Source organism: Lithobates pipiens, unplaced genomic scaffold (assembly GCF_037356315.1).
Source record: "Lithobates pipiens isolate NorthernLeopardFrog02 unplaced genomic scaffold, aLitPip1_a1.2 Scaffold_18, whole genome shotgun sequence".
NCBI lineage: Eukaryota > Metazoa > Chordata > Amphibia > Anura > Ranidae > Lithobates > Lithobates pipiens.
In genome coordinates, this window is record NW_027507758.1 from 569,126,420 (window position 1) to 569,145,928 (window position 19,509).

Genomic DNA, 19,509 nt, shown 5'->3' on the forward strand with positions numbered 1-19,509 from the left:
TTTTACTTATTGGGTTTATATCTACTTTAACTTAGCTACCGAAGGATATCATTTAAACGCCAAGCTTTCTGCAAATATATCATCTTAAGATCATTATTTTTAGACTCTTCAATATACTCCACTATCAAAATAAGTGTGTCTGTATGTGTCACTGGCTGCATTATTATTAATAAAATGAAGTTTCCTTATGTCATACCTCGGCATCTGATGGAAGTAGAACTTGTTTTCCTGTGAAATATGGAGCACTTTTATCCTTTTTCCAGTCACTGGGGTCATTATGGCTGGACTTTCTGGATTAGACATTATACACGTGCCAGCGTCATTGCTGTAGCAGCTTCTCTTAAACCCAGAGAATGTAACATCTGTGGAAGTCAGTGAAAAAAAAAATCTCTATAATAGTAGAAAAATAAATCAAAAAAGAATTCATATTAAGTGTCATGCTACTGGCTGCAAACCCAGATAAACAAATCTGTTTGCTTATGGATTATGATTTGGATTACGATATGTTGCTGAGACCTGGGAAACCACTTTGCTCTGTATGATGGCTACAGAAGAGTAAAACACACAGGCATATCATAAAAGGGATTTCCCATCTGACTTCTAGGCAGGTCATACACTAGTAAAATTTTGTTTTTAAAATTTTCATTTGGTTTGATTTCCTAATCGTTAGTGGGGTCACATTGTAAATACATAAGGTAACAATCAGGGTGGACACTCAGTAGATGGGAGGACCTTACTGCATTAAGGACAAAACAGGTTGGGTGAGGTTAGGGACTGATATCACAAGCTATCAGTTAGGATCCACCAACAGCGCTTTACTGTGAATTTTACCCGCCTTGTTTTTAATGGCACTGCCAACTATATAACACAAGCGAGCTTTCTCTTTATTTTATTTTTGAATAAGAGAATATCTACAACATTTGCCGACTGGATAAGGTGGAAGAGCACAGGTGCCCTACCAGTATGGATACACATTTGAATTGACCTCTTTATACAGTGAGGTCCTACCCTCTCTTTGAGTGTTTGGTGACAGTGGGTGTTCTTTACATAGATTGATCTTCTTGTACATCGCCTTTCCCATATATCGGTCAGCTGATTATGGTCAGACCATTATGATCAGACCTCTTGAGATCTTCATGATAAATATGGACATTGGGTGTGGAATGTATCATTTGTAAAACAGCGATTTATGATCCCATTGACAACATCTCATATGACGAAACGCGCCTGGAGGAGGATACGTGCTGAAATCATCACGCTGTCTCATTAGGAGGATGGGAGTTTGTTTGTAGCCGGCCGGCTCTTTTGTTTTATGCGCAAATTTTAAACTGTCTAAATGTAAGTGCAATACTATTTTTATCTAATAAATATCCAGTTAGACAATATTACACTATAATTGTTTTTCTCTTTCTGGGTTACTGCTGAGTTTGTTGCTGAACTAATGGTCCTGGATTGAGTGGCACTATCGGTGTTTGGATTTACTTATGCAGCCATCCATCCATAGCTTATTTCCACAATCTTCTGTGCAAGCAAAGGCCTTGGCTGGGCTATAGCCACATGCCTGGTTTTACTTGCCATCTGGTAAGCAAGTTTTTCTAAAGGTGGTAGAAGAAGGATAGAGAAGGAAGCGCCACCTGAGTGTAGTATTAACAAATGCTTTTAATGACACCAGGTAAGGTTACACTTACAGGATAAAAAGATAAAAAAAGGCTCATCTGTATTAATGTGTGGTCCTCAGTGTGCCCCTCTGGTCCTGATCCGGTGACTCTGCAGGGATGTCGGGCTGCAGATGGTAGATTACCGGCCAGGGACTGCTTCTGTGGCCATCAGGAAGAGGCTGGAGCCAGCATGGAACGCATGTGGAACGCACATGGAATGCGTGTGAGGTCACAGGTCGTCTGATCACTTTCGGGACCAGTTTCGCAAAATTATGACCTGACTTCTTGAGATCTTCATAATAAATATGGGCACTGGGTGTGGAATGTATCATTTGTAATCAGAGTAGTCTTGTTTCTAGTTGAGTCAAATCGATGGTCATTTTCGACCACAGTGATGAGAAAATTAGAGGGAGCAGGATGCAAACTTTTTCTCAAACAAATTTCTAACAGTGAATGTTCTTTTCACTTCTAAAATCCAATGTTAAAAACAGCATTTTTTGAAGTATGTTTGAACGACATTTGTCATGTCATCGAATTTACTACTGAATTTATCAGCGCCTAGAGGCGATTCAGTTCGCATTGTGCGCTATATAAGTATTTCATTCATTCATTCACTACTGAGAATTTTGGTAAAATATTTGTATGAATGTTCGTTTGAAAATCAGCCATATAACATGAATTTAGAAAAATGGGGTTCTATGCCTCACTTCTTTTGCATGTACTTTTTACAGGCCTAAAATGTTCTATTATTTACAATTGACATAAAGGTTCTTGTTCATACAAAATGCATTCCTTGATTGCTACTACTGATCATTACTAGGACATTTGTATTCTTCCCTCCCAGCTTAAACCCCAACTGAATTTTGTATTATTTTTTATTTTTTTACTGTAATGCAAGTCAAGCTGCATAAATAGTAATAGATGTAGGCACATTTCCTATATTTGAATGTACTACTGTGCTGCTGTTCTTGTTAAACTTCCCTGTGCTGAGTGAAGCATGATGGGATTCTGAGCTGATCACAAAGCTCAGTGGTCCAGATCATCAGCCAAGGGTGCTGAGGATACAATACAGTAGCCATCAGGTAAATCAATGAATTTCTCTCATTCAGCCCATGGGGTTGAATTAGTGAAAATGAGCCATGCATGGCTAGTATTAGGATCAAATTTAGGGAAGAAGAGCCCTTCGTCGATTTAAAAAAAGTGAAACCGTGAGGTTCAGAGGAAAGGCCTTTTCTGGTTATTAATGGCAACAGCATAAATTGTGGTGCAATGAGGTCACAGAATTCGTTGAATGGGGTCTACTTGTGTGCAAATAAAGCGTCACATAATGCCAAAATAAATACACCTGATTTTGAAAGTGAAGATATCTAAACAAACTGAATCATGAAGACCAGAGAGCATTGCTTGTTCTTACACAAGATGTTAACTTACTGGTTTATTATAATTGATAGGTTTGCTTTAGGTACTCAAAATCTGTAAGGTATACCATCAACTTACCTTGCATCTTCATGATGCCTGGGACAGCTCCATCACTTCCTAGCATGTGCCATGGGTAATTCGGCCATCGCCGTGGCCTTTCAGTAAATGTTGGCCAAAGAATGCCAATGCGACCTCCGAAAGGTGAAATCGGGGCCCGGTCTCTCATTGTGACAAGAGCAGAAAAAGGTTTGATCCTGTCTCTGATGCAATCAAACTCGGGACTAGATGCAATTATTACTGAGTTTTGCAGAGTGACATCTTGCTTTGGGTACTTATACGACTCCACAGATCCTTGGGAGACCACTGGAAAAAGACCAATGCCATTGTCCACAAGAGCAACATTCTCAATCCTTACGCTGCCCTCAAGGAAGAAAACTAAACCATAATCATAGTTCTTATAACAAGTGAATCCAGTTATCTTTGTACAGTTCTTAAAGCCATCATCCCAATAGATATGAAGACCATGAAGACTTGAATGGGCCACATTGGCCAGGAAAGAGATTTCATCTGAATAACAGCTTTCACCTCGCACGTGATAAGCAATTCTTTCTGATCCCGCTACTGCATTCCTAGACAAAGAAGCTTGACTAAGGTAATGCATCTTAATGCCCTTAACCCATTCTGACTGGGTATCGAGTTGCTTTATTAGAACAAGCAGGTTATTGGTTACGGTAAAGTTATCTCCAAAAACATGGATTCCATGGCCAGTGATGTTAACGATCACGTTAGAGTGTAGTAAAATATTTGAGCTGTTAGAAGCATGGATCCCACCTCCACAATTCTGATGAATGCTTGAAGATACAATTGAAGAATGGTGTGAAGTATTTGTAAATGTTATTGCTGAATGTAAAGAGGATCCAAAGTTTGAAATTTCGACGTTTGAAATCTCTAAAGTTCCTGCAAAGAGAGAGACATTGTTGGTGTTCTGTTCAAAAAATTTCAACAAATCTTTCAAAGTAGGAGAAATGATCCAAAACAAGATAATTGAGATATGGTACACACCCGAGCCAAAGAAGCCACATATTCTTTCATATGCCAGGGCAGAAATGATGTATTAAGACTCTACATGTGTGACCTCTTTGGAACTTGTGCGTACCCTACTTCATATATAGTGATGTAAGACACCTTTCCATGCAAACAAAAGGTGTATTATAGCACTTTAAATGGGTATTACTCCTCTTGGACTTTTTGTAACATTTTCTAGTAAAGAAACCTGTAATTAAAATGCATTTATTTGTGATTTTCATTAATGTACACAAAGCTCTTGTACACACGGTTGGACATTCTGCCAACCAAATCCGTTGGATTTTGTCCGACGGATTTTGTCCGACGGATTGTGTACGAAACTGTTGCATACACACGGTCAGACCAAGTTGTCGGAAAATCTGATCGTTCAGAACATGATGACGTTATTTCGTTACGACGGGACTACGTTCACGCTAGTAGCCAATAGCTTTGGTGTAGGAATTTGATCTGAGCATGCGTGGCACTTTGTCAGATCGGAATTCTCTACACATGATCGGAGTATGTTCGACCGGACCAGTTTGTCGGAAAATATTTCCAACAAGTTGGAAAATTGGATCCGACGGATATTCCAACGGAAACAGTCCGATGCATACCACACACAGTCGGATTATCTGACAAAACGGTCCGATAGGACACATTCCGCCGGAATCTCCGACCGTGTATACAAGGGCAAAGAAAGACCATAAAAAGTGAATAAAAAAAAACAAAAAAACTCACCTCTCTGCTATTACAAATCACAACCCAGGTTCTCAGGTACACCCCACACAACTTTGCTAGTCAAGCTGACTTTCCCATTGCTTTGATCACTATAATATATATATATATATATATATATATATATATATATATATATATATATATACTGTATATCACATCACATAACACAACTCACCAATATATTCTTTATTCTGAGCGCTTTTATACTGTCCCACCAATATCCTTCCAGTACAGGGTATATCAGCTTCAATGTGAACATTCCGAGACAACAGCCCAACTTCAGCTGCTAGTGGGATTCTCCAAGCATCCTCTATGTTGTAGGTAGTGCCTGATAGGAAGGTTTAAAGTAAGTGTCACGGCAAAAAAAAAACACATACTTGTAGTACATCTCTGCAATATATGCACACAGATTTGTGTATTGTGTACTACCTTTTTAGCTACTGGCTCACAGTTTTATTGGTTACTATGCCTCTCCAAAGCGACTCCCTTAGGTCAATACTGTTAATTTGAACATTCATTTATATATTTATCTAAAAGTGACCAGTGGCTGTACCTTTTACTTATATCTTTATATAAGACCTCAATAAAATGTTTATTAAAAAAAATGTGTATATATCTATATCTATATCTATATTTTTGGGAGATACTGTGTGTGTATGTGTGTGTATATATATATATATATATATATATATATATATATATATATATACATATATATATATATATATATATATATATATATATATATATACATATATATATATATATATATATATATATATATATATATACACATATATATATATATATATATATATATATATATATATATATATATATATATATATATATATACACACACATACACACACAGTATCTCCCAAAAAGTGAGTACACCCCTCACATTTTTGTAAATATTTTATTATATCTTTTCATGTGACAACACAAGAAATTACACTGCTACAATGTAAAGTAGTGAGTGTACAGCTTGTCTTACATACACAGCCATAAATGTCTAAACTGCTAGGGACATCAGTGAGTACCCCCCTAAGTGAAAATGTCCAAATTGGGCCCAATTAGCCATTTTCCTTCCCCGATGTCATGTGACTCATCAGTGTTACAAGGTCTCAGGTGTGAATGGGGAGCAGGTGTGTTAAATTTGGTGTTATCGCTCTCACTCTCTCATACCGGTCACTGGAAGTTCAACATGACACCTCATGACAAAGAACTCTCTGAGGATCTGAAAAAAAAGAATTGGTGCTCTATATAAAGATGGCCTAAGCTATAAGAAGATTGCCAAGGCCCTAAAACTGAGCTGCAGCACAGTGGCCAAGACCATACAGAGGCTTAAAAGGACAGGTTCCACTCAAAGCAGGCCTCACCATGGTCAACCAAAGAAGTTGAGTGCACACGCTCAGCGTCATATCCAGAGGTTGTCTTTGGGAAATAGACGTATAAGTGCTGCCAGCATTGCTGCAGAGGTTGAAGGGGTGGGGGGGAGGTCAGCCTGTCAGTGCTCAGACCATACGCCATTGGTCTGCATGGCTGTCGTCCCAAAAGGAAGCCTTTTGTAAAGATGATGCACAAGAAAGCCCGCAAATAGTTTTCTGAAGACAAGCAGACCAAGGACATGGATTACTGGAACCGTGTCCTGTGGTCTGATGCGACTACGATAAATGTATTTGGTTCAGATGGTGTCAAGCGTGTGTGGGGACAACCAGGTGAGGAGTACAAAGACAAGTGTGTCTTGCCTACAGTCAAGCATGGTGGTGGGAGTGTCATGGTCTGGGGCTGGATGAGAGCTGCCGACACTGGGGAGCTACAGTTCATTGAGGGAACCATGAATGCCAACATGTAATGTGACATACTGAAGCATAGCATGATCCCCTCCCTTTGGATATTCCAACATGATAACGACCCCAAACACACCTCCAAGATGATCACTGCCTCAGAAGCTGAGGGTAAAGGTGGTGGACTGGCCAAGCATGTCTCCAGACCTAAACCCTATTGACAGGGGCGTAACTAGAAATCATAGGGCCCCATAGCAAAATGTTGTATGTGACCCCTCCCTCACCCTCACCCAGGGGCGGATCCAGAGTCTAGTCTCGGGAGAAGCAATGCCAGAAAATACGTTTTATAGGGGCAATGGCTGATGTTGGCGCTTCAATCATCACGGCACCATGGTTGTTATGGTATCAGGATGATTGAAACACATTATTTCTATTATTACATTGTTATAGAAAATGAAATAGTTAAACTTGCCAACATCGCCTCCCACCAGATGCAGATTGTCACTTGTCACACGTTGCAGATTGTCATTTGCCACGTCATCTGCCACAAGTTGCGGATTGTCACTTGCCACGTCACGTGCCACACATTGCGGATTTTAACTTGCTACGTCACCTGCCACCAGATGCAGGTTGTCACTTGTCACACGTTGCAGATTGTCCACTTGCCTCGTCACCTGGCACAAGTTATGGATTGTCACTTGCCACGTCTCCTGCCACATGTTGCGGATTGTCACTTGCCACGTCACCTTCCACAAGTTGCCGATTGTCACCTGCCACACATTGCAAATTGTCCACTTGCCACGTCACATGCCACCCATTGCGGATTGTCCACTTGCCACGCTACCTGCCACCTGTTGCGGATTGTCCACTTGCCACGTCACCTGCCACAAGTTGCGGATTGTCGCTTGCCACAAGTTGCAAATTGTCCACTTGCCACGTCACCTGCCACAATTTGCAGGTTCTCCCCTTGCCATGTCACCTGCCACACATTGCGGATTGTCCACTTGCCACATCACCTGCCACACATTGCGGATTATCCACTTGCCACATCACCTGCCACAAGTTGCAGATTGTCACTTTCCTGCTAAGGTGGGGGATGGGGATTGTCACTTCCTGTGTCCCAGTCTGAGTCAGGCAGCAGAGAGATTACATCATACAGCACAGTGAGGGAGGGCGGAACTGCCAGGATGCAGGGCAGGTGCCAGGCGGTGACAGATGATGTCATCTCTCTGCTCCGCCACCTGCTGATAGGTCACCCACTGAGCCTCCCAGCTGGCAGCTTCCCCTCCCCCCCCCCGCCGCCGAGCCACCCAGCTGCGTCCGCTTGTACAGTCAGTATGACTGTACGAGCACCAAACGGACGGGCAGCTCGGTGGCTCACCTGCCGCCCGCTCGCCGGGCCCTCCTTGGCTGCGGGCCCCAGAGCACCCGCATGGGTCGCTATGGCGGTAGTTCCACCACTGCCTATTGAGCATCTGTGGGGCATCCTCAAATGGAAGGTGTAGGAGTGCAAGGTCTCTAACAACCACCAGCTCTGTGATGTCGTCATGGAGGAGTGGAAGAGGACTCCAGTGACAACCTGTGAAGCTCTGGTGAACTCCATGCCCAGGAGGGTTAAGGCAGTGCTGGAAAATAATGGCGGCCACACAAAATAATGGCGCCCACACAAAATATTGACACTTTGGGCCAATTTGGACATTTTCACTTAGGGTGTACTCACATTTCTTGCTAGCGGTTTAGACGTTTATGGCTGTGTGTTGAGTTATTATGAGGAGACAGAAAATGTACACTGTTATATCTTCAGTGTTGTCACATGAAAAGATATAATAAAATATTTACAAAAATGTTTTTGTGATATAGATATATATATATATTGTGGCAGCACGCAGGTAAAATCACCTGGTTGTATTCAGGATGGGAAATATGTGTGTCCTAGATTCAGGCTTTATGCAGACTTTTACAATTAGAGGGGAAGAGTTAATGAGCCCAGCTGTAGTAAGTGGGCTCATTAAGACCTCTACAAAAAACCCCAGCATGCATAGGGAGATGCTCCATCCTGGAACCAGTTTTGTGTGTATAGACTGGGGAGTCTGAGATCTGTTCTGTGTGGTGAGTTAACGCCTGTGTGGCAAACCCCTACAATAGAGACAGGGACTGGGGCAGCACAAGGCTGCACCCAGTTGTTAGACAGGGAGTCTACGTGTGTAGTTAGAGGTCAAGCTGACCAGGATTTATTTTCTTGTTTTATTTTGTTTGGCTGTTATATGTATCACTGCATGTAGCCTAAATAAACCGGATCTTTTGTTTTTTGCACCTACACCGCTGTCTGCTGTGCCTGACTTTGTGTTGTGAACCCATCCAGGGGGTCACACACACCCACTACCGAGCGAACCCCCTCACAGTTGGTGGAGAATTTTGGCAGTTTTTTTTTTTTTTTTTTGTTAAGGCCAGCATGGAGGAGATACTGAGACAGCTGGCTCTAGCAAATGCAAACCAGCAGCAAACAAATGCAGCTTTACAAAAGAGCCTTGCAGCTCAACAACAAGCCCAGCAGCAGGCAAATGCAAATCAGCAGCAGACAAATGCAACTTTGCAGCAGAGTTTGGAAGCCCAGCAGCAGACAAATGCAAATCAGCAGCAGACAAATGCAACTTTGCAGCAGAGTTTGGAAGCTCAGCAACAAGCCCAGCAGCGATCTGAAGCCCGCTTCATAGACCTGTTGCAGAAGCAAGAGCAGAATTTTCAACAGCAAATAGAGACATTGATACAGCAACGTCCGCAGACCAATGAAGCAAGTAATAATACCGCAACCTTTGGTGTGAGCCGTTTACTGACAAAAATGACTGGAGAGGATGATTCGGAGGTGTTTTTGACCACATTTGAAAGGACTGCTGAAAGGGAAAAGTGGCCTAAGGAGCAATGGGCTGGACTGGTGGCCCCTCTGTTAACTGGGGAATCGCAGAAAGCTTATTATGACCTAGAGCCTGACCAAGCAAAAGACTATGTGGTGCTAAAAGCAGAAATATTGGCACGGCTGGGTGTCACCCTGGCAGTCTGGGCTCAGCGTGTGCATAACTGGACTTTTCAGGTTGGAAAACCTCCCAGGTCTCAAATGTATGATCTCATTCACCTGAGCAGGAAGTGGCTGCAGCCAGAGATTTTGACCGCACCAAACATTGTGGAACGTGTGGTTATGGATCGTTTCCTGAGAGCTCTTCCTACTGCCATCCAAAAATGGGTAAGCCATGGAGACCCAGAAAATGCAGATAAACTTGTGGATCTGGTTGAGAGGTACTTGGCTACAGAGAACTTGACCACCTCTTCCAGGGACTCACGGACTTTCCCCCCTAAGACCAGATCATCCCCAGTAGCGGGTAAGATGACTCCAAGGGGTGAGGGTGGAGAGAGTGAGAGGGTGGGAGTTCTACCTAAGGTCTGGCGGGAGCAGCCCAGGAAGCCCATGCTGCAAGAGGCAGCGAAAAAAATTATTTGCTACCGCTGCCGGCAAGAGGGACATATTGCAGCCAATTGCCCAGTTGTGGATGAGCCTATGCAATGTGACTTTATAAGGGAGAGACGTCAGTCGCTGTTTGCGACAGTTGCATGCACTGCCATTCGGGGACCTGAGAAACATTTATGTAAAATGTGTATTAATGGTAGACATGTTGATGTGTTGCTAGATTCAGGTAGCCTGGTAACATTGATAAAAGCTGAGTTAGTTACTACAGAGGTCTCTGGGAAGAACAGGGTGGCTGTTATTTGTGTGCATGGGGACACCCGAGAGTATCCTGTAACTTCAGTGTTTTTTGAGACCCCCAAAGGTAACCTCTCTCATCAGGTGGGGTTAGTGTCTCAGTTACCACATGATGCTATTGTGGGAAGGGATTTTCCAAAATTCTGGGAACTCTGGAATTGTCCTGAGGCCCCCATTGGTGCCCCTATAAACCAGGAAGATGACCAGAATTCCTCTGGGAGTGGTGAGGACTCTCCTGAATTTCCCTTGTCGGTATTGGCGGGGGAAACTCGAGAAACTGGGGAGGAGCCAACATCCTCAGATGAAAACATGCCGTCTGTGGAGTTTTCGGATCTTGAGGTTCACAGGGAAAATTTTGCCACAGAACAGTTAAAAGACCCCACCCTAATAAAGGCACGGGAAAATGTGGTGAAAATAGATGGCGAGTTAGTGAACCCAGATAAGACTTGCCCTTATCCTTACTTCCTTATGGAAAGGGACCTGCTATATCGAGTGGCTCAAAGGGCAGAAGAAACCATTGAGCAACTTGTAGTGCCCAAACCTTACAGGAAGTTGGTGTTAGAATTGGCTCATGGACACATTCTGGGAGGTCATCTGGGGACAGAGAAAACCAGAGAGAGGGTATTGCAGAGATTCTATTGGCCTGGGGTCATGAAGGAAATAGAAAAGTATTGTTCCTCCTGCCCTGTGTGTCAGAAGTCGGCACCTATGCCACATTTCCGTAACCCACTGGTACCTCTTCCTATCATTGAGGTCCCCTTTGAGAGGATCGCAATGGATTTGGTAGGTCCGATAATGAAGTCTGCTAGGGGGCATCAGTACATTTTGGTTATATTGGACTATGCCACCCGTTATCCGGAAGCAATTCCTCTCCGAAATACCTCGGCCAAAACCATAGCCAAAGAGCTATCCCTTGTTTTTAGCCGCGTGGGTATTTGTAAGGAACTGCTTACGGACCAAGGTACACCCTTTATGTCCCGGGTTATGAAAGAATTATGCAAGTTGTACAAAGTGAAGCAATTGCGTACATCTGTGTATCACCCCCAAACAGATGGGTTGGTTGAAAGATTCAACAAAACCCTAAAACAAATGTTAAAGAAGGTGGTGGATAGAGATGGAAAGAATTGGGATTGTCTAATACCCTATCTGATGTTTGCCATTAGGGAGGTACCCCAATCCTCTACGGGTTTCTCACCCTTCGAGTTGCTCTATGGGAGACACCCAAGAGGGCTGCTGGATATTGCCAAGGAAACTTGGGAAAATGAGAGTTCTCCCCACAGGAGTGTGATTGAGCATGTCGCCCTGATGCAAGATAGAATTGCACAGGTAATGCCAATTGTAAAGGAACATTTAACCCAAGCGCAGTTAGCACAGCAGAGAGTGTACAACCGTGGGGCCAAGACACATACTTTTTCCCCGGGGGATAGGGTCTTGGTGCTAGTCCCTACGGTTGAAAGCAAATTTCTGGCCAAATGGCAAGGTCCATATGAAGTAATTGAAAAAATTAGTGAGGTGAACTACAGGGTTAGACAGCCAGGAAGGCGAAAGCCGGAGCAGATCTATCACGTCAATCTGCTGAAAGCCTGGAGGGATAGGGAATCCCTAGTCGCAGAGACTTTGTCACAAGTACAGCCTGATTGCTTAGTTCCTGAGGTTGGAATAGCAGACACCTTATCGAAACCCCAACAACAGGAGGTTAAAGAGTTTGTACTTCGTAACAAAGAGATTTTCTCTGAGCTTCCGGGACAAACATCTGGCGTAGAGCATGACATTATCACCCCGCCAGGAGAAAGGGTAAAACTAAAACCTTATAGAATACCAGAGGCCCGACGGGAGGCAATACGTGGGGAGGTTCAAAGGATGCTGGAATTGGGTGTGATAGAGGAGTCCCAGAGTGACTGGTCCAGTCCTATTGTACTAGTGCCCAAACCTGATGGGAGCTGGCGGTTTTGTAACGATTTTAGACAATTAAATAAAGTTACAAAATTTGACACCTACCCCATGCCACGTATAGATGAGTTGGTTGACCGGCTGGGAACAGCCCGATATATGACAACTCTTGATCTCACCAAAGGGTATTGGCAAATTCCCCTGGCCGAGTCGGCCAAGGAGAAAACTGTGTTTGTAACCCCAGATGGGGCATTCCAATATAAGAGAATGCCGTTTGGGTTACAGAATGCACTGGCAACATTCCAGCGGAAAATGGATAAGATTCTGAGGCCCCATCATAAATATGCTGCAGCTTACCTGGATGATGTGATTATCCATAGCACAGACTGGGTCTCACATTTGCCAAAAGTACAAGCAGTCCTAGACTCTATCCGGGAAGCTGGGTTTACGGCCAATCCAAAGAAGTGTACCATTGGACAGGAGGAGGCCAAATATCTTGGGTACACTATTGGGAGGGGGGTGATAAAACCCCAAGTCAATAAAGTCGAGGCCATACAGAGTTGGCCACGTCCCAACAGCAAGAAACAGGTACGAGCCTTTCTGGGAATCGCTGGCTATTATCGACGATTCATTCCCCATTTTGCTTCTCAGGCTGTGCCCCTCACCAACCTGACAAAAGGGAAAGAGTCGGTTATGGTTAAATGGTCCCCAGAGGCTGAGGAAGCATTTCAGTCCTTAAAAACAGCCTTATGTAGCCAGCCAGTGTTGTACTCACCAGACTTCTCTAAGGACTTTGTTGTACAAACTGATGCATCAGACGTTGGGTTAGGAGCAGTGTTATCCCAGGTCTGGAACGGGGAAGAGCACCCAGTCATTTACCTCAGCAGGAAGTTAAAGTCCCATGAGGTAAATTACTCCACGATTGAGAAGGAATGTTTAGCAGTGAAGTGGGCTCTAGATTCCCTTAGGTACTATCTGCTAGGTAGGCACTTTGACCTGGTGACTGATCACGCTCCTTTAAAGTGGATGGCTCAAAACAAGGAGACCAATAGAAGGGTAAATAGGTGGTTCCTGGCCCTACAGGAATTTAACTTTACAGTTAAGCATCGCCCTGGTGTTAAAATGGGGAATGTGGATGCTTTGTCTCGGATACATGCGTGTCTGGCTGCTTGTGTTACAACCCCAAGGTTGAAACAAGAGGGGGGGGGTATGTGGCAGCACGCAGGTAAAATCACCTGGTTGTATTCAGGATGGGAAATATGTGTGTCCTAGATTCAGGCTTTATGCAGACTTTTACAATTAGAGGGGAAGAGTTAATGAGCCCAGCTGTAGTAAGTGGGCTCATTAAGACCTCTACAAAAAACCCCAGCATGCATAGGGAGATGCTCCATCCTGGAACCAGTTTTGTGTGTATAGACTGGGGAGTCTGAGATCTGTTCTGTGCGGTGAGTTAACGCCTGTGTGGCAAACCCCTACAATAGAGACAGGGACTGGGGCAGCACAAGGCTGCACCCAGTTGTTAGACAGGGAGTCTACGTGTGTAGTTAGAGGTCAAGCTGACCAGGATTTATTTTCTTGTTTTATTTTGTTTGGCTGTTATATGTATCACTGCATGTAGCCTAAATAAACCGGATCTTTTGTTTTTTGCACCTACACCGCTGTCTGCTGTGCCTGACTTTGTGTTGTGAACCCATCCAGGGGGTCACACACACCCGCTACCGAGCGAACCCCCTCACAATATATATATATATATATATATATATATATATATATATATATATATATATCTATATATCTATATATCTATATATCTATATCTATATCTATATCTATCTATATCTATTTTTTTTTTTATGTGGACACACTGACCGACATTTTACCCTTTAAAGACACTGCAAATGCAGAAAAATACCTATTGATGTGCGGAGCTTTTTTGTAAACTGAGTGGTGTCAGCCCTGCACGTTTTTATTTTTTTCCGCTGAACTAGTAAACGACTCCCATTCTCAGATCTCCACATCATAAAGGCTAATTATTTTGCAGTCTAAGCCCTTGTACACACGGTCAGAGAATCCATCGGAATGTGTCCTATCGGACCGTGTTGTCAGATAATCCGACTGTGTGTGGTATGCATCGGACTGATTCCGTCTGAATATCCGTCGGACCCAATTTTCCAACTTGTTGGAAATATTTCCCGACCAACTGGGCCGATCGGACATACTCCGATCATGTGTAAAGAATTTTGATCGGACCAAGTGCCACGCATGCTCAGATCAAATTTCTACATCAAAGCTATTGGCTACTAGCCTGAATGTAGTCCCATCGTAACAAAATAACGTCATCACGTTTTGAATGATCAGATTTTTCGACAACTTTGTCCGACCGTGTGTATGCAACAGTTTCGAACAAGATCCGTCGGACAAAATCCGACAGATTTGGTTGTCGAAATCTCCGACCGTGTGTACAGGGGCTTAGATAAGAAGTAGGAGGATCCTTTGAGATAACATAGGAAATGAGCAGAGGACACATGACATTTCTGAATAGATCAATAGGTAATATTTACCAATAACAGATATCACAAAAGCTCATTGTTAGCCCCGTCCCGTATTCACATTCTGAAGTGTGCCATCAGGAGTTGTACATTTGTGCATTTATTACACGTTGTGGTACTTCATATGTAGAGCATCCCATTTACTTCCATTGGCTGCCTTACATGCAAAAATTTGACAATGAAGCTCCTACACCTTTTTGAGCCTCAAACTTTTTTTACTGTGTGGTATTAAGTTTGTAGTGCAATCTCATGCATGCAAATCACTCTTCTTTCTTGGCGCATTTGAGGTGCCATTAGCACTGCAATAAGCAATCGGTAAGACTGTATAAGGGTTTCATTAATTAAACATTGTGTACTACTGTGATGCTGTGCTTGGTCACATGTTACAGGGCCGCTATGATTGGCCCTGGTACAATGTGATCACTGTGACCAATCATTGAGCTCACACAGTGATAAACAACGACAGCACTGTTTACTACTGCTCATGTGCTCGCTGCAACTGGTCACAGTGATCACATGGTACCAGGGCTGCTCACAGTGGGCCATTACAAGGAATGGTGATTGGCTGTGTCCAGTGTGTTTTAACCACACTGGACTCACTTGCTCCTCTCACTACATGAAGTATCAGGCCCGACCATTAAAACTTTGGCAGATGACACTAGAAATTTTAAGATACATAGCCATGCACTAGGGCGATTGTGGCTTAAAACCAAATCCCAGCAAGCGTTCACCCTATATAAATCTGCCTTTCTGAAATACAATTCCTGCCTCCATGCTGCAAAATAGGATAAGCCAAGCACCCCCCGCTTCGGTTCGCAGCATAACATGCGAACAGGCAAAATATTTATTTGAACACACGAACACCGTTAAAGTCTATGGGACACGACCACGAATAATCAAAAGTGCTCATTTTAAAGGCTAATATGCAAGTTATTGTCATAAAAAGTGTTTGGGAACCTGAGTCCTGCCCCAGGGGACATGTATCGATGCAAAAAAAAGTTGTAAAAACGTCCGTCTTTTGTGGGAGCAGTGATTTTAATAATGATTAAAGTGAAACAATAAAAGTGAAATATTCCTTTAAATTGCCTACCTGGGGGGTGTCTATAGTATGCCTGTAAAGTGGCGAATGTTTCTCATATTTAGAACAGTCCGAGAGCAAAATTACATTTCTAAAGGAAAAAAAGTAATTTGAAACTATTTGCAGCTATAATGAATTGTCGGTCCTGGCAATACAGATAAAATAAGTCATTGAAAAAAATGGCATAGGATCCCCCCAGTCCATTACCAGTCGCTTTGGGTCTGTTATGAATATTAAGGGAAATCCCGAACCAAAATTTAAAAAAAATTGTGTGGGGGTCCCCCCAAATTCCATACCAGGCCCTTCAGGTCTGGTATGGATTTTAAGGGGAACCCTGCACCAAATTATTTTTAAAAATGGTGTGGGGGTCCCCCCAAAAAGCCATACCAGACCCTTATTGGAGGACGCAACCTGGCAGGCCACAGTAATAGAGGGGGGGGACGAGATAGTGCCCCCCCTCCTGTACTGTACCAGGCCCCCTGCCCTCAACATGGGGAGGGTGCTTTGAGGTAGCCCCCCAAAGCATCTTGTCCCCATGTTGATGGGGAAAAGGGCCTTATCCCCACTATTCTTGCCCGGTGGTTATGGGGGTCTGCGGGTGGGGAGCTTATCGGAATCTGGAAGCCCCCTTTAACAAGGGGACCCCCAGATCCTGACCTCCCCCCTGTGTGAAATGGTAACGGGGTACAAATGTACCCCTACTATTTCCCCAAAAAGTGGCAAAATGGTAAAAATGACAAGACACGGCTTGGGACAAGTCCTTTATTAAAAAATAAAAATGTCCCATGAAGTCGTCTTCTTCTTTTGCTCCACCAATGGACCGAAAAAAAAAAAAAAACATGACCAACCCGCCTCCATGGGAGGCTCACGCCGTATGATGCGTCTTAGTTTTGACAGTTCTTTTATAACTGAGGTGACCCCGCCCCCTCTGTCACCCCAGGGAAAGCCATAGGGAAGTCCCCGTGCGTCAGAGGGAATGTCACGGTGTGGCCCTGCCCTTATTACAATTAGAGTCAATAACCTGACAGGGTTCTATGGTCATGTACCGGAGGGCCAATATTGTATAGATGTTGTTCCAAGAAGAATGATTCAGACCTTGAAAACTGCTATTATTATCTTAGGGATTTTATTTGTGTAACCTGATGGTTCCGAAAAGTAGATGGAGAAGTAGTGTATAGGAGGGAAAAGAAAAGATAGAAAAAAGAAAAGATAGAAAAAAGAAAAGACAGAAAAAGGAAAATATAGAAAAAGATTAAGATGGGCTGTGATGCTGCTAAGTATCAGTCCACCCTCAGGTAGCCACCAAAGCTTTATATTCTTCAGAGTACTTGAACATAACCCACACTTTCCACAGTTTGTTGAATTTATCTGTGTTTTCCAGTGCTATGGTCCTATTTCTCCTCCATGCCATATTATATATATATATATATATATATATATATATATATATGCACATTAAGGACTTTCATACAGTTGACCTTCAAGACTCTGCTCTCTCCTGGTTCTCCTCCTACCTATTACAGCGCTCCTTCAGTGTTACCTATAACTCTGTCTCCTCCTCTCCAATTCCATTCTGTAGGGGTCCCCCAAAGGTTCTGTCCTCAGACCCCTCTTATTCAGCTACACCTTTTCCCTTGGTCACTTAATAAACTCCTACAGCTTTCAGTACCATCTCTATGATGATGACACCCAAATCTATCTCTCTACTCCTCACCTCACTCCTTCAGTCTCCTCTTACATTACTAACTTATTAACGGAGATATCATCTTGGATGTCACACCACTTCTGCAAACTCAATCTTTCTTAAACTGAGCTCATAATATTCCCTCCTGACTGTGCCCCCTTCCCTGACATCTCCATCAAGATCAATAATACAACTACCATTCCCTCCCCTCACGCCAGGGTGCTAGGTGTAATCCTGGACTCTGACCTGTCTTTTCAGCTCCAAATCTAATCGCTGTCCAAATCTTGTGGACTTCACCTCCGTAACATCTCCAAAATATGCCCTTTTTAACCGTTGGAACCACTGTGCAACTTATCCACTCCCTTTTTATCTATAACCTTGACGATTGTAACTCACTCCTCATAGGTCTACTTCTTTACAAGTTATCTCCTCTTCAGTCTATCATGAATGCTTCTGCCAGACTCATCTACATTACCAACCACACACTGTCCACCACCATTTCTGACAATCCCTCCACTGGCTTCCCATTGCCTAAAGAATAAAACTCAAAATATTAACAACATACAAAGCCATTTACAACTCTGCCCCAAGTTACATCACCAATCTAGTCTCCAAATATCCCCAAAACCATCTTCTCCACTCCTCCCAAGACCCCCTGCTCTCTAGATTCCTTGTCTCCTCCTCCCATGCTCATCTTAAGGACTTCTCCAGAGCCTCTCCTTCTCCTCCTCTTTTTGGCGATTCCTGAAAACTCATCTCTTCAGGTATGCCTGCCTTCAGCTAATAACCAAATCTTGTATTTCTCCCATCAGCTCATCCCTCACAGTTTTACTTTTTTTTCCACTAGTTCCTCCCTATTAAATTGTAAGCTCCCAGGAGCAGAGCCGTCTTAACCTTCTTGTATTGAGTTGTATTGTTGCTGTATTGTCTCCCTATACATAGAGCTGTGCACACTGTTGGCACTATAAAAAACCTGTATGATAATAGTATAAAAACATTAGAAATGCATAGTGGTGTATCGATGATTACAGAGCTCCATTCATTTGTGTCTTTTACATCTGCCTAGAGTTCAGCTTTAAAGTGACTCAGTATGGAGTTAAACTGAATAAACTACAAACTTCAGAGGCGATAAATACTAAAGGATTACCGTGATGGGAAAAAAAAACTAATATTTTGTATCACCATTTCCCATTCTGACTCACTCAAGGATGAAATAGGAGAGATGACTTTCTAAATTTTAATCCGGCTAAAATGGCTACTTTTAATCCTGATAATCTCCATTATTAGATATATTGCAGTGGGGAAAAAGAAGAGCCAGCATTTTGTAAAATGCTTTCCTTGCTGGTCCGTGACACTTGAGCTCCATCTACAAACTACTCTCACTTTTCATTAGCTAAAAATCATTTTCTTCAGCAGCAGGCTGCAAAAAGCAGACAAAATCTTTTTAAAGCTCAAATTAACTTTCAGGGTAAATCAGCTAAATCCATTTCTCATGCCTCCAAATAAAGGGTGTCCAAAGTCTTACAGTCTTTAGAAAGCAACTGCATCATGAGTAGAAAAGCATATCACCTGCTTCTTGCATGCCGCAAACAAGGGCATTTACTCTGTATGGTCTCTCTATAGACATCCGACGCGCTGACTCTTCAGAGTCAGACATCTGCAGTGAGACTACTGCTTCCACATACAGAGCAAGAGTCCTTCTTTGCAGCATGCTGGCAGAGGACAGGCTTTTGAACTCAGGATGTGGTTTCTTTCTAAAAATAACAAACTGTAAGGCTAATGGCAAATTAAAATTTTCAATGGACCAATATCCTGAAACAGCATAATAAGTATTTGCCTTGGAATTGCCATGCAGTCCCACTGACTTAAACAGGCAAGTTTGAT

The 19,509-nt window shown here is 43.0% G+C and overlaps 1 protein-coding gene across 2 annotated transcripts in view; it reads right to left on the minus strand.

The window, feature by feature from the left end:
• The window catches only part of PKHD1 (PKHD1 ciliary IPT domain containing fibrocystin/polyductin), a 975,887-nt gene that overhangs the window by 240,351 nt on the left and 716,027 nt on the right, over positions 1 to 19,509 (minus strand). For both annotated transcript variants that reach the window (XM_077489019.1, XM_077489018.1), the window contains 3 exons: positions 5,056 to 5,208; positions 3,156 to 4,034; positions 197 to 362 (listed from right to left, as the gene is read on the minus strand). In XM_077489019.1, coding sequence (XP_077345145.1) covers positions 197 to 362; positions 3,156 to 4,034; positions 5,056 to 5,208 — 1,198 coding nt within the window. The remainder of the gene's footprint in view (positions 1 to 196; positions 363 to 3,155; positions 4,035 to 5,055; positions 5,209 to 19,509) is intronic.